The sequence below is a fragment of the Macrosteles quadrilineatus genome, unplaced genomic scaffold (genome assembly GCF_028750875.1).
Source record: "Macrosteles quadrilineatus isolate MER2022 unplaced genomic scaffold, UCM_ALF_1.0 Scaffold_4__1_contigs__length_99947679, whole genome shotgun sequence".
Taxonomy (NCBI): Eukaryota; Metazoa; Arthropoda; class Insecta; order Hemiptera; family Cicadellidae; genus Macrosteles; species Macrosteles quadrilineatus.
The window spans coordinates 34,298,450-34,315,084 of NW_026542597.1; the positions used below are offsets into that span (position 1 = coordinate 34,298,450).

At 34.0% G+C, this 16,635-nt stretch overlaps 1 protein-coding gene across 1 annotated transcript; it reads left to right on the forward strand.

The window, feature by feature from the left end:
• The first annotated feature begins 1,354 nt into the window (after positions 1–1,354).
• Positions 1,355–13,461, forward strand: LOC128991596 (serine protease snake-like). The gene is made up of 7 exons (XM_054414617.1): positions 1,355–1,488; positions 3,849–4,103; positions 5,561–5,703; positions 7,206–7,318; positions 9,881–10,146; positions 11,230–11,390; positions 13,012–13,461. The coding sequence occupies exons 1-7, from the start codon at positions 1,413–1,415 to the stop codon at positions 13,174–13,176; spliced, it is 1,179 nt and encodes a 392-aa protein (XP_054270592.1). The 5' UTR covers positions 1,355–1,412; the 3' UTR covers positions 13,177–13,461.
• Positions 13,462–16,635: the final 3,174 nt, after the last annotated feature.

Sequence of the window (16,635 nt, forward strand, 5' to 3'; positions counted from 1 at the left end):
TGCATTCTATTATTTCCTACGTGACAAAAAGAAATTTGGTAGTTTTTCAAAAAAGAAAATATGTATGAAGAATTTATTTTTTTATAATTTTATTTTTATGAGTATTTAAAAAACATTGATATTCCTACGTAGGGAATAATATTTCACACAAACTTTACATTTAGATAAAATGTGTAAAAAAATTATTTTGTGGTTTTCTTCTGGGTTGCTTTTGAAATTTCTAATTTGCATAATCAAAAAATTTGCAAACTTTTTGCTACTACGCCTAAACGCATTGCTAGGAAAAGAATATTTTTTATCATTATATTCTAAATTCATCACTGAAATAGAATATATATATATGTGTGTACTTATATTCACAAATAATTGTTCTGTGGCAAAATATATGATACCACTACAAAAGCGCCAAAATATACCCGCCACTGGTGAATAAAATGACCGCCAGATCTAGGGTTAAAGCCTTCTGGGGCAGAGTCCTAATCGAACTTACTTAGTTTTTCTTTTGATAACTCATCTACAGACCAAGACCTTTCTTTGGACACCTCTACCAATTTTCTACGCCCAGTCGTTCTCTCAAATTAGTGGAGACAAAGTTTCTAATTAAATATTTAGATTCCCCAATGTTAATCTTATGGGAGAAAATCCAACTTTGATGGAAGATCCTGCCCAAACTAATAAAGATATCAAAAAACTAAAAACAATTTGCAAAACTACAGATCAGGGCAATTTCTTTGACACTTTAATAATCAAAATCGGTCCAAAAATGAGGGAGGAGTTCTGTTTACAAAAATCGGCTTAGCGTATTATATATATAGATAGATGTAAAAAAAACTGTTTTCAAGTCATACAAATTATTTTGCACATAAATTGTGTTTTTTTTTTTATGGTAAAAATGGGAAACCCTAATTTTTGTCTCATTGAACCCCCCCCCCCCAAAAAAAACCCCGTCCCCATAGTCTGTTCATCCTGGTTTGACAAATAAAATATTGTTCAAGGTTACAGATCCAATTTTATTCCATGTACAGTTTGGAAAATTAGCTAAATTAAACTTACATTATGTAAAACTTGTTAAAAATCATTTGGAACCTGAATTCAACCACGAATTACATGAAAACGATACTTTCCTCATAGGTATAAGAAATATTATCTTAAAACTAATCCGGTGCATTTGACCGTTTTCCTCAATACATTACAAGTTCGCAACACCGACGGAATGCTGTTCCTGACGCTCTTGTATCAGTGTAGCACTTGAAATGCAAATCTAGAAACTTTATAAACTGGTTATCGGAGAGACCGCTGGCTGTGACGTCATCCTCGTGACGTTCTCGTGTCTACTGACGTCCAATAATATCTCGTCCACTGCCACTGTCCAACCAGTCTTCCTCAAGCCTCCGACCAGACGACAGTCCACCATGTGTGTTCGGACTCTTTTGCTCATAGCGACAGCAATGACTTCTGTGTACGCCCAACGTCTGCAACTGTATGAAGGTAAGATTCATAAGACTTTCTGTAATCAAGTAAATGCAAATTCGCGTATTCATTTATTCTTTGCATGTCTTGTGGTTGCCCAAGAGAAATCAAAACATCCAACTTTGCTGTATTGTACTAATTGGATTTGTCAAGGTCAAAAAATCGTGTAATCTGACAATGAAAATTGGATTTTATTACCACAAATCCACAAATTGAGTTTTTTTTAAATAATTTTAATAAGTTTCAACATCAAATCTTTTTTTAGAGATAAAAGAACTTTTACTTTTAATACCCTTTTTACTTTTAAAATATTGTTTGTATAAGGTTGTTATTATACGTTGATAAAACTACAAATTAACAATACAAATTTCGTTTAAATGTACTACACGGTACAATTAAGAGTGTTTTTAACCGACTTTTCCCCAACAAAAGGAGGAGGTTCTCTATTTTTTGTGGCAATTTTTTTTTCTATGGATGTTCAAAAATTTTTCTTTGATTCTTTTACCGGTCAGCGTGGTTTCACCACTAAAATAACCAGGAAAGTTTCCCTTCGGTACCATATATAACATTATGTTTAAGTGTAATATTTGTTTCGGTGAAAATGCTGAAAACATAAAATATTCAACATTTATTTTTTATATTTGTGCAAAGAAGGCAATAAATAATACAATAATATTCCTACAGCTGTTAGTCGAAACCCTTTAAATGAAGCTACAGACAGTTAGTTCTTCATGAAACAGCTACTTTATATTGATTAATAAACAATTTCTTGCCATGGAGCATATACATTGTTTTGCATAAAAGCATTTGGTTTTAGTTACTATAAGAAAGGTATTTCAACGTTTGACCTGATTTGTGTATAATTCCGTTTTAAGTATTGAATTTTCTGATATAGCAAATAGCTGAACAGGTGACTCAAGAAGTTTTAAAGTAATAATTGTTCTGTGTTATTAATCGTAACAAACATAACAAATTATACAGTCAATAAAAATTATGAAATAATGAATTTTTGTAAAAAAAACAAACAAACCTACTTCAAACGCTCTAAAAAGAATGACATACGGTAATTTTAGTAAAGTCAACTTTTGTAATATTCAAGCTCACACACTTCAAGTCGGCTCTCAATCTGCATATAGGAATAAAATAAATTAAAGGGAGTGGAAGGAGTGGAAGTATAATTTGAAAATCAATAAAACATATAGCTGGATAACATAAATATATAAAAAAAACATATGAACTGTTTTGTTTGGATATGAAATGAAGTATTTACTTGTATTTTATGTTTACTTCAGAATGAATGCATTATGAAACTAACACACAAATTGTGTATATGAATATGAAAGAAAAATATTTCACAATCTTCGGGGAGGCTCCTTCTGTGCACCCCATTTTGATATTGATATTTGATATTTGATTTTGATATTGATATTATGATAGGGAAAAGAAGCTATTTTAATATTTAAACGTTACTTTTCCAAATTAAAAACATTTAAATGCATTATCATTTTTTAAAAGATACATGTTAATACCACTATATAGTAATAATTTATAATCAATTTATAAAAAATAAAAAAATAAAAATAAACAACTTTATGAAGGTATCTGCCGATGATGGGTTACAATGATAAATTAACACACAAGCATAACTCTTTACAACAATACAATTTATATCAGCACGTTTTGATTAAAAAACTAGTAACAAATTAGGGATTGAATGTCTAGTTCTACTAATAGCCAAAGGTATAAATAACATAAGCACCATTTTTAACAGAGTGGTTTAATCGTAAATTTTCCAGTGTGGAACCCGCTTACACCTTTGTAGTGGGAAAATACAGGGCTCTTGCTCTTACCAGTATAGTACCTGGGGACCGGTATAGTTTATTTCCATTGTACCCCTATATCAAGTGATCATCAGTGTAATCTTTGCTCAATAGTAACAACTGATGTTTTCCCTTTGTACTGTATTTTTAAATTTGCTATACAGTAGATGGCTTGTTTTAAACAGATGTTACAAGTCTTTTGTTTACTTTTTCCTTGTTATTTTGTTCAACCAACATATAAGGCCAATGTTAAAAATTTTTGACTTTCAATTTAATTTTTTACATGGCAAATTAGGCAAATTCTATTTACGTAAATTAGATTTTTGTTGGCAGTTTTAACTGCAGTAAAGACATTTTTAGGCCAGATATAAATTTTTTACAACATTTGAAAGGGAATCGTCGAAGCCGTTTTTGAGATCTTTTTGCAAGCATACATATACAAGCAAACATTGCTCATTGAGTATAGGATAGATTGGAATGAAGAGTGGAAAAGGCGTTCCCGCCCGGCGCCCACTACACCACTAGTTTACAGTTGCTTCATCTAAGTGTTATTTTCAGGCGAAACGTGTAAAAGGGTTGGCGGAGTGGATTGGACGTGCAAAAAGATTAGAGATTGTCCCAAGGCTCAGGAAGCTCTTCAACAGGGGAGAAGGCCAGAGACATGTGGGTTTAGTAATAACCAGGTGATAGTGTGTTGTGAACCTCAGAGGCGTAGACCGACCAGACCGACCAGACCTCTCCCAACAACACCGAACAGCAAACCTACGCAGCCCAACAGAGGACCTTCGCAAGTTGGTGTGAAAAGCAAGGAAAGTGAGTGTAATAGCCATTTTATGACTAATAGTTCTGACCTAGTTTAGCTACATACATAGTACTGTAGAACTTAGATATTTCGACACTTTAGACTAGAGAATTTTGGCTAGAGTTTGAAAACAATATCATCTAATCTAAGAACTGGGACCAGTGTTTGAAAAGAATATTCTGGGGCCAGGGTTTAACCCTCCGAGTGTCACGTGTTTTGGCCTTAATGTCAGCCTATCTTTTGCTCATTTGCAAGGTTTTATTAAAACTGATCTGAGAAGCTTAAAAACAATGTTAATTATACTGTTCTATATACCATTTTGTTTGGAAAATCTTGGGCTTCAATATTATATATAAAACATAAGGAAGATTTTTTTAAAAAAATTTTTTTAGGTAAAAAAAATGTATAATTTCGAAAATTAAAAAAAAAAAAATAAGTTTGCGCTCAATGAAATTGTATAAATTATAGGCCTATAAATATTTGAAAATAGCCACTTTGTTCTAAATTTTATGAGGATTACAAATATATAATAATATAAGGAAGTAGATTTGCAAATAAATAAGTTATGGGCAAAAAACAGATTTCAGTACATAGCGTTTAGCTAAGAATGCATAGCCCAACCATAGCTAGGAATCTGGCTGATAATTTACATCAATATCACTACCTACTTCTTCAGGATCATCAACCAGCACTTCAAAACCACTTAAATCTTCTTATAATGCACCACGTATATCACTACTTTTGATTTTTAACACTAAAACAATGATAAATGTAATAAAACACATCAGTCATCGGTCCGAGGGTAACCTAGCTGTTTACAAATACACGCAAGTCAGCTCAGTCAGCTGTCTGCTACAATATTTTCGGAACTAAAATGAATAGTGCTTAGAGACAGACCTCTGGAGAAAGCTTAGAATATTACGGAAAGAACGATACCTAACTCAATCCAGTACAGTCCGATTCAGTTAGTCATAGAGCCTTCGCCGTAAACAGTGTTCGCGAGTCGCTGTAGCGACGCACGACACTATACAAAGTGCGTTACGCGTCGCTGCAGCGACGCATGACACTCGGAGGGTTAAAAAGAATGTCATCAAATATTAGAACTGGGGAGAGAGCTTTAAAAAGATGTCCAAAATTGATTAGGTTCAAAACCAGTGATGTAGACGAAGTGATGTAGCCGTAGTGATGTAGATGTAGTGATTAGACGTAGTGATGTACCGGTAGAGTGATGTAGTGATGTGGTAGGAACGAGGATCCCATTCTGCTTTGTCTAAGGATCTTGTATACTATTCTTATACAGTGTTTTGGACAGTGGTGAGCATTTCCACACTGCAAAATGTGCTACTACACCACTGTTCCAAACCTTTAGGGGGTCAACCAGGTTGACCTAAGTATTAACACTTCTATGTACCAGTAGCCTATTTATCCAGAGGTTAAAAATTATTTTATTTTGATCAATCTTTTTCAGTGTGTAAGAAGTATGCAGAGTCTGTTTTCATTAAAATACAAAGCTTCGAAAATGAAGAGTTTAACAAAATTGACACTTGTGCCAACGTCGAGCCTCTTATTGTCGGCGGCCGCGATGCCCAGCCTAGAGAATTTCCACATATGGTATGTATTTTTTTTAGACGTTTCATCCCCTCTGCCCAGTTTATGACGTCTTTTTCTAAATCTTTTGGAAAAAATCCAAATGATTTTATAATAGTTGTGGACAGGTAAATAGAATAATAAATAGAAAAACGTTAGATTTAAGATAAAATAATTCACTATGAATCCACCCAAACCACCGCTGTGTATTTCAGGTAATCCTCCCCCACCAAATTCTACCACAGATGACTGAACTCATCAAGGACAGTCCTGACCAAAACTGAAATCCTGTTAAAAAGCTAAATTTCTTAACATAGGTAAAGAAAAACCCGTGACCTTCAAATTGGCTAAAACACATTGTATTACTTATCCACAGACAAGATACTTGTCTAGTCAATAATGTCATTTGTAAACCAAACAAAATAGCTCAGTTAAAGAGCAAAAACTTATTGAAATTACTAATTTAATAGGGCCGATTGCTGTGGAAGTGCGCATAACATTTAAAAAATAAATGGTATCCACAAACTGACGCATACTTTCTCACATTAGCTTGTCAGTTTCCCTTTTAATGAGCCTATAAAAGGTGGGAGTAGTTATGTTATGGCATTGAGTATAAACCTGGGTAATACAGTACTGTATCAAAAAAATTACAATAACTTTTGAACCGTAATTTTTGCAGGTATGGAAGTTGTACCATTTTGTTTAGAGTCAAAAGGACTATAACATACTAGGTACATTTTAATCAAAATTGTCAAATTTTTATGTTATTTTATGAAATTTTATGGGAAAATCGCCATTAAAAATCAAAATATAAAAAAATTAAAAACCCTGAAGTTACCATAGTACCCTTAAACCAAACCTTTATCAAAATCAGGCCACAGGTGTAGTCTGTAGCTCCTGTACACATCCACACACACATAGACATAACTTCAAAAACCACTTCTTTTGGGGTTCAGGGGGACTCAAAACGGATATCTATCCAAAACTCAAACGTGTTGATGAAAACAATACTTTCTCCACGTACCGTAATAGCATATACGGGAAGAAAGTAAAAATCATTTCCAATTAATATTGTTCACTCATTTCTTAACATCATTATATTATAAACGAAATGCAAACTTCTATTAAGCAAAGTACTGTTAATGGTGAGAGGAACTGGGGCAAAATGGGAGAAATCTTAGAGGTCATTAGCACTGATTAGATCAAGGACCTGCTAATGTGGCACATTTATATTTAGATTATACATTTGGTATACAAGGAAACCCATCCACACTGTCATTAAAGAGGTAATGATTTAGTTATTTAGAATCATTGATTACTAAAAAAATGAAAATTAAAAAAAAATTTTTTGATTACAGTAAGAATATTTTTTATAATGGTTTATGATTAGAATTTACAAATACTAACGAGGTTTCCAAAACCTTGAATGAAACAAAAATTATCAGGAAAAAAACTTCCATTAAAACTATTAAAATATTTTTTTCTACCATTCCATCTGTTTAAAAAATTAAAATGTACATCTACAGGCTTTGATTGGTTATGGAGATAAGGACAATATCCTGTGGAAGTGTGCAGGATCACTTATAAGTGAACGCTGGGTTCTCTCCGCAGCTCATTGTACTCTGGACGGTGAAGACAGGTGAGATATACAATTTTAATTGTTAACAATACCTTTGAAATCTTTTTATAGGTTATTTTTCTTATAGGTTAATTTCTTATTCTTTGCCACAGACCGAGGAATACATTTTTTAGACCGGGTGTCACTTCGTTAACAGTACTTGCAGACCACGGACAGTCATCACTGGCCCATCCAGCTGTCATACTGCAGTCCTGCAGTCATATTTTGCTGCATACAGCAAAGTAAAATACCCCCGCCGCAGCACACCTGCAGACTAAGCGAATTTCCATTTGTCTGATTGGATTTACACTAAAATGTCTCCTTAAAAATATCACATTTGTTCCCTATTTAAATTGAATCAGTTTAACACATACTTAGGTTTGCTGCAACAGGGAGGGTTAAAGTGTTTTTTTTATGTAAAATGTTAATAGTTAGTAAGAAATAAAAACATTTTCCAAATTTGGGCAAAATATGTTAATAAATAAGCAAACTACAACAGTTTACTTATCCTCCATAAGAATAACATGGGAATTTTAAATTTACAATTTTTTTGAATTTTATCCGTAATCATTAGGCGCATTATAACGCTTCAATATACTAAATTATTTGTTTTTTTAAGCTCTACAGAATAGTTTGGAAAGAAATTGCAAAAATTTAAGTTTTTTGGGTCAAAAATGGGAAAAACCCATTTTTACGCCATAAAAGCCCCCATAAACCCCCGTTCCCATGGTACGATCATGCTGGTTCGCGAACTCGTTCGAATAAACGTAGGTCTACACATTTGTACCAAATTTCATCAAAATCGGATCATTTTTGCTCGAGTTATTGCGCTAACGGACACATATATATACCGGTATATATATATATATAAATATATATATATATATGAATTTGAACGGATGCTATTTTTGGCCTCTAGGGACCTCAAAACGAAAAAAAAAATTGGTCCCGGGTCCAGGTCTTACTATGAGTACTACGGTAATAGCTTATTCCCTATATGGGAAATTCGCTAAAACAGGTTTTGCCAACCATCATATGACGTCACTAATCATATCCACAGACCAAGAGACGCACATATGCAACAGATATCCCTGTAGACCACTGCAGAGAATTAAGGTCCTTCAAATAGACTGTTACGAAGATATAAGCTTTAACTGGGACACCAACACAAATATGCGACGTCAGTCTATTTTAATGTAACCAGCTGTCGCATATATGAGACGGCTGTCTGTGGGTAGAAACCAGCCGTCGCATATGTGCGTCGTTGTCGTTATTCCACATGAATGAAAAATTTAGTACTATATTCATGGCCAGATCCAGGAATTTAGTTTTTGGAGGGGGCCACCATCAAGCCCATTTCCTTGAAACGCTGGGGGCCAGGGGGGCATGGAAGGGGGGTACCCTGTGGAAAGGGGGGTCCGGGGCTCCCCGAAAAATTGACTTTCTGGTGTTCAAAAACTCAATTTTCAGCCATATTTTAAATAGGCTATAAATCTTCCATATAGAAGCTCAATTTCTTATTTATTTCCTCAAATTTTGGCAGTATCATAAATGTTTTATAATGTTTAACCTGCGTCTGAAAAGGTTTGATTTTAGGGAAATCATTATTTAAAAATAATTGATTGTTAACCCTAATAGGAAATGATGAAATTTTAATAAAAATGTAGGAATGGGATGCAATAAATTCATTCTTACACAAACACATAGCCTGAAAAGTAGGCCTACAGTACAAACTACCACTACTCCCTCAGACAAACACGAAGGCCAGCCACACTGACTGACTGAAGACACTGCTAGCATAGCACTATAGCTTTAGAAGTGACGGCCAGCGAAAACTAACATATTTTTCGCAATTACTATTGATTATTAGTTTCCTCAATTTTGATTAAGCTACCAAGCATTTTGTGTACTTTTATTTGAAGTAAAGTTAGTATTAAATGGGCAAATGAAATAGATAGTAAAACAACTGCATTATTTTGTTTGGTTTTCAACTAGTTTAATATATTAATTATTTATACACAGCTCTTGGGGGGGGGGGCACATGCCCCCTGTGCCCCCCTAGACATACCACGAACAAAACAACCTGCGCAGAAACGAAATGATCACGTGGTTCGCGCCGGTAGGTGTGGCGTACCATTCAAACCTGCGCGGCTCGAAACGGCCCAGGGTTCTTTTGTTTCTGGTATTACTATAATCCGCCACTTGTACAATTCAATTGTTTCAATTGTTTTTCCAATAAATATTCAAAGTGTTTTTATGAAATTTCTTTTGACGTGTTTTACAACGCAGCATAAACAACACAAAATTGTATGACAATCTTTAGGTAGCCAGTGATGATGTTTTATCAATTTGCAGTAACGAATATTCTATCTAATGTTAAGCAAGAATAACCTCTTATACAGGTCAAAATTGATAATTTTACAAATGCTCTCTTCTCTCAGTTCTAACTCGTTAATTAATTTTTAACTTGATTCAAGATACCACTTTGGGGGCTTAAAGAGGCGTTATTGCTAACTGTTACAACAATCATAACTATGAAATACTCTTATCAGCTTTTTTATTGTTTCATTTTTCTACTTACAGGCCAAAATTGGTGAGGCTCGGTGAATACAATTATCGTTCAAAAGAAGACGAAAAAGATAAGATATCAAGAGTGGAAGACGTAGACATCATACAAACAATAAACCACCCTCAGTACGATAATAAAACTGAATTCAACGACATTGCCCTATACAAGCTCAGCAGGGATGTCACATTTGGCGAATATATTAGACCGGTCTGTCTTCAAACTGATTTACAAATACCAAAGAAATATGGACTCATCACAGGATGGGGTAGGACAGAATTCGGTAAGAAAATAGTTAACTCTTTTGTTTTCTATCAGTATTAAGTTTTCTCCTCGTTGGATTGAATTGAATGGAAGCAAATACAGTATCTGTATCCAAAGATTATAGAAATAGTTTCTCATACTTCATTTTAGCTAACTTTTTTATCAAATTCAATTAGTTAGTAACATAGATTATACTAAGTTGGTCATCTTATTCCCTCATACTTTTGTAGTAACAAAAACCTTGTACTGGGTTCCATCCGTGAGGATGCTAAAATTTAAATATTGCATAATTCAACAGTGTGATTATTAATAACAATAATACATCTTTAAAAATGTGACACAATATCATTCTTATCAGCTGTCGAAGCCTATTTCAGGATATCAAATCATAAAATCAGCATTTCGACATATGATAAAAATATTGGTCCTCAAGATGTTATTTGAAGAAGTACCTGAATTTCCCTGTGAGTTTAATTCTCACTATGTTATCAACTTTGTCTTAGAAACTTATTCATACTGAAGTAAATCACATATTATTTAGATGACTTATCGAGAATTTCTTGATAAATCGGGAATGTTCATTTGGTCATTCAAATTGTAGTTCAAAGAAACTAGCTGTTGCCCACGGGCTTCACCCCGTTTTATTTCATAAGTATTAATAAAATTATTGATTGGTTAAGTTAAGCCAAAATAAACAAAACAGAATACAGAAATACGAACAAATAATTACACCTGATTTTAATAAGGAAATAATTTGAAAGAATAACATACAAATAAGGACAGCTGAGGTTTTTTTAACATTATGTATAAGGAAAGTTCCCTTGGGAAAGCAATTACGACCTTAAAGGGCGATTTATGAAAGAATGGATAGTTCAGAGCAAGGTTTCTCATCATGACGAACATTTTAAGTATATGGTTTATGGGGGTGTGACTTGTAGTTTTCTCAAAAGTTCATGGGTACTTTTGCCTTTATAGATGGATTTCTGAAAATTAACTTTAAGAAATTACGGAAATTCCCAATGAAGTTTTGAGCCTTGTTTAAATCAGTTCTGTAATGAAACGAGCGTCTAAAACTAGAAGTGTTACCATATTTTTCTTCTAGGTGGAAAAATGAGTGATATTCTTCAAAAAGGCAACGTGACCTTCATGAGTGGAACTGAATGTAGGAACTATCTTAACAATATTGCAAAACTAGATAGAGAAGTACGAGATGCTTTACAGATTTGTGCTGCCAACTTCTTGTCAAATACTGATACATGCCAGGTAGGTTACTTGAGTAGGTATTATTTTAGATTTGTAAAATCAAAGAAGAAACACTTGTCTGGTTAAAGGGAAAGAAACTGGCTTGTCTTTCACTCGTTGATAAGAAAACAACCATAATGTCTGTTGTGGAATAACTTTGCAAGATGAATGTTTATTAAAATCAGTTGAATCTTGTAAACCTACGTTTATTCTTAAGAGTTCACTAACCAGCATGATTGGTCTATGGGAAAGAGTTTTCATGAAGGGGTTTATGACATAAAATCAGTTTTTTTTTCAATTTTACCCTTAAAACATAAAAAAACTGTACAGTAATAACACAAAAAAACTGCAAATTGCCTCTATACCATTTTGAGAGCTTATAAAAAACAAATAATAAAACATCAAAGCGTTGTGATACACAGAGAAAGTAGTTGTGTGTTTTACTACAGAGAAAGTAAAAAAAATGTGAATTTAAAATACACATGTTGTTCCTATGGAGAATATTTACATTCTTGTACCTATTTTGTTTGTTTGTATTTGATCAAATTTTGTAAATTTAGTTATTTCATATCAAACCACAAAAATTTTAATTAAAAACAAACTTTATTGTCTTTCTTCTAGCAGCAAACCTAATTAATCATTATTCCCTTCTCTCTGATGTTTTCTAGTTTGGTAGGTTTTTTTTATTTAATAAGGAAACACTGTAAAGTATTATTTGGCAGTATTTAACATGTTGCCTACCAGTTGTCACACTCCTCTCTATGAGTGGTCTTGTGTGACCTGGTATTGAATGTGTTAAATATGGACCCTGTAGTGTTGTACAAGTTGACGAAAAACCTGTTTATTTATCCATAGAACAAATACAATTTACAGTATGAATTGGGTTAACCCACTTGAAAATGTCATTACTGTACATAAGAAACATGACATAATTATACTAAAAATAAAGGGTAAAGAACTTATTTAAATATTAATTGTTAACATTAATCAATATATGTGAAATATAAATATATGGAGAATATACCACATGGAGTATGAAAAATACTACTGTCACACCACGACTGTTGCCGTGCATAAATGTACCCATTTGATCCAATGGAACTTGAATTGCGCGCCACACATTTTTTGCAGCTGAAAACCTGCAGCGGGTATTTAGAGATCGCCGAGTCGCTCACACGAATCTTTGTCGCTGTCGTGGTGCATAGATGCTCCCATCCAACTCAATAGAACACTCGCGACTGTCGCGGTGCATAAAACCGGCCTAAGACAAGAGGAGTCCGCTCTCTGCGTTCCTCTCTCCACTTCCGCATCTAGGGAAACCCGGCTTTAGTTCAAAGTAAACCATATTTGATTGGACAGAGTGTTTAACAGTCTTAAATTTTATTTTCTCCAAGTGATACTTAGTATGACTCTAAGTGCTAAAAAGTTGTCATTAGGTCTTGGCTTGGTTACAATTTTGAGGTCCTGTACAAAATCAATTAATGACAATGTGAAAAACTACTCTCACTTGTCCTTTTTCGTTTTTCATTAATTTAAGATTTTTAAACAATAAGACCTTTTCAGCTTTGATACAACCACACGTCCACCTGATATTCGTGTCATAACTTTATAGGCACTTGTTACAATGATTGTATGTTTTCAGGGTGATTCAGGTGGTCCATTGCAATACCGCCTGAGAGAACCGTACTGCATGTACAGTCAGGTGGGCATCACTTCATATGGGATCAGGTGTGCTTCTGCATTCCCTGCCGTTTACACCAGGGTCTCAAACTATATATCTTGGATAGAGAGCATCGTCTGGCCTTAGAACATAATTATTTGTATTATTCTTTTAGTTTGATCAAGAGTTCTGTCCCTAGTTAGCAGTGGTGTAGTTCTAAATTTTCCTGTGTGAGAACGCTTACCGTCTAAAAAAACAAAACAAATTGCCTAGTTTTTTTTGGGAAAAATCAGAGTGAGATAACTCCCCCATTACATAACTGCTAATTAGGTCAACTATGCTATTTTTTTTTTGTTTTATGTTAAAACTTTGTTATATATCTTTGTTGATATAGACTTTAAAAAAATATTTTATCAAAAGCTGTTGAACAAATTGCACTTGATTTTTGACAGCCCATCCAAAAGTGAAGGAATAACACTAACTTATATAGGTGGCTGGTGGAGTTCCAATTTCTTTCTAATTTTCTGGAGCCTGCTTATTAGGCCGTGTGCTTAACTACAGGTGGGATTTTATGTTTTAACCCTTCCTCCACTTTAAAATCATCAATTGTTATAGATTAGGTTAAAATCACTATAATGTAACAAGTTTTGTCTGCATACTCCATGAGTTTGATTTTGATATCTTTAAGTAACTTAATTGCTAACTATGAGTTTCCCCCCATAAGCTCTATGCTAGAAATTAACTCATAACTACTAGGGGTGTGCGAATAGTGATTTTCAACCTCGAGCCGAGCCGAGCCGAGCTTTTTAAAAAATGTTCGAGCTCGAGCTTTTTCGAGCCGAGCTTTTCCTAGCGTAGGCCTAACCTTATCTTAATTATTAAACTTTTTTTTCTTAAAAAAGTGCATAATAATAATAATGATCAGTCAATTTTTAAATAAACACAATGTTATTTTAATATGTTTAAAAACATTGAGAATTGTCAAGACATCAAATAGTAGATAATCACGATAAGAACTGAACTGAACTAAATGAAGATGCAAGAAATAAAAGGATATCGATTGAAGGCCTGAAGAGATATGCAGTGCAGACTGAGACAATCAGATTGTCTTACATGACAGAACAGCAACGCGACCTTGAATGACGACAAAACAACTAGCAAGTCGATTACATATGTATATTGTAACTACTATGAATATTTAATTCTATTTTGTATAAATAAATACAAAATAAATTTAAAAACACGTGATTATTCTTGTTGTTTTCCATACACAAAATATTTTTGTTTAATGTAAAAATGGATTGTATGTTTAACAATAATTGCAGTCCATTATTGTTAAGCAGTATGGTCCCAAATTATTGTTTTTGATTTTAAAACATCACAGTTCATTTGACAAAATTATAGTTGAAGCAGCCCAATGGCTTGTGCAATAGTTTGTTTACAAGCTTTCTCCAGACCACGGGGGAGGGGTGGGTCTGATAAGCCGTCTATTGTTTACCCGCAAGAAGGTCCGACCCTCATTAGTGCCGCTCGGCTGCACTCAGTGGGGAACCCAATACAACAAATCAATCTTTTAAATGAATACAAATATTTTGTAATAATTGTTTTAGTAATATTCACCTTGAAATTTCAATAAACTTGGTGTAAAATTTGACAAAAATCGGCCATTTTGACCGATTATTAATACAGTACCAAATACCAATAAAGTAGTACTTAATTGGTAGGTAAAAATTAACCGATTTTCGTCAAGTTTTACCCCATGCTGTGCGCTATGTCACAAAAGCTGATAACGACATGGGTGATTAGTAACCATGACAACATGTTGAATGCGTGATGAAGGGAAACCCAAGAAATAGAAGAACAAAGAGAAAGAATGACGTTGTTATCTTTACAGTACTGTAAATAAACTATTACAGCGCCCCTAGTATCAGGAGCGAGACAAGCACGAGTTGACTTTCATTTGACCATGGTAGTTCTTTTTTGCTTTATGCCTGTTCATTCCAGACGAATCTAATCGTAAAGCAAAACTGCCGATAACGACTAAACTAGTTATCAGTATTGCATCATACGGCTTCTTTGCCGTTTGCTGTTAGGTCGTTGGAAACGTATTGCTGTAATTTTGTCCTGGGAAACTAATGGTAGCTATGGAGATTTAGTTTTCTGTCCAAAACGTCAAAATATATTGTATATCCGAAAAAGTCGGATAAATAACGGATAGTGTCGGATATCGAATTTGGGCCCGGTTTGGATACGGATATCCGAACCGAATCCGACCCGATTTTTCGGATATCCGCAAACCTCTAAATGAATCCTATTAATCAAAAAGAACATGGTTGGTTTGGATCCAAAAAGGTGGAGAGACAAGTTTTACTTATATATTAAAAAATATATAATTGACATATAGAGGAAATAGACCAAAGCACTAGAATTAATAGAATAACACACAAAGTAAACAAGAAATGAAATGCAGAACACGATGATTTAACACTGTCACTCAATTTTGTCATCTAGAAGGGTCGGCGAACTAATCAATAAATAGCCAAAACCAGTTTCCTCCCCTTCACACAGTCTCACCGCCCCCCCCCCATCCGGGTGGCCCAACACTTTGTCCTTGAAACACCCTTGCGTCTGAAACAATAAACCCTTACACCCTCGTTGCTGTTTTGACAACAGGTTTATGAATGCGATCACTATTTTTCATTTCCAGAATTAACTATCAATTATTATTATTTGCAAGATACAAATAGGAAACTACATCACATTATGGTATTTAATGACCCGTACTATCAAAAATTAATAACTCATTACTTATTTTGAAAATAAAAAGCACTCATTACAGCACGCGCCACTTATTGATATATATATAATCCTCAAAGTAACTGTTACTTTTATACAAAATAAAATAGGTACAAAATTGTGTGGCCAGTCAAACTTTATAAACAAACATTTTATTCTATAAAATACAGATGGTAAATAGGGGTTGGTTTAAAGGAAATAAAATACAAAACATATTAATTAATTATTTTGATAAACATTAGAAAGGTTATGGGATTGATTGAACTAAAATAACCGCAGGGAAACTTATAAGTAGAAAAGTCGTCAACCACAATCTTGTTTAATCAGTACATTGTTAGAGAGAGAGAGAGAAAGAGAGATAGCAGATAGGGGCGTTTGATAAGGAATCTTAAAAAGTAAACAAACAAGGAACAACGACACGACGATACTCGTTTACAGCCTTATTGTGTCGCCCACTACATTTGCACACGTGACCACCTTTGTTTCTTCCTTATCTTTCATCCGTCCCAAAATAGAATTCCTGAAATAATTTGTTGGTATAATCTCCCCTCCCACACAAGGCGCAGTGCTCAGTGCGCAATGTAGGTTGCCGTGGCAACCGTGTGTCGTCATAGCGACTTAGCCAATCACGCACTCGCACTGCGTTGTATATTACGATACGAATAGTTGTGTTGGAAAGACAACGCGATAGGTGGTAGTTTCCTCAAAATTACGATCGATAATCATTGCGTCTTGACTGAGCTGAGGTTCTTGCTTATCTAGACAGAATTATGAAACGGAGAGTAAATTTAAATGAAAGTTAGTTCATTA

What these genes read in the sequence shown, in the direction of transcription:
- LOC128991596 (XM_054414617.1), top strand. Translation starts at nt 1,413, where the DNA reads ATGTGTGTTCGGACTCTTTTGCTCATAGCGACAGCAATGACTTCTGTG. An exon ending in ACGTCTGCAACTGTATGAAG is followed by an intron (nt 1,489 to 3,848) that starts GTAAGATTCATA and finishes TGTTATTTTCAG; the next exon opens with GCGAAACGTGTAAAAGGGTT. An exon ending in ACTCTGGACGGTGAAGACAG is followed by an intron (nt 7,319 to 9,880) that starts GTGAGATATACA and finishes TTCTACTTACAG; the next exon opens with GCCAAAATTGGTGAGGCTCG.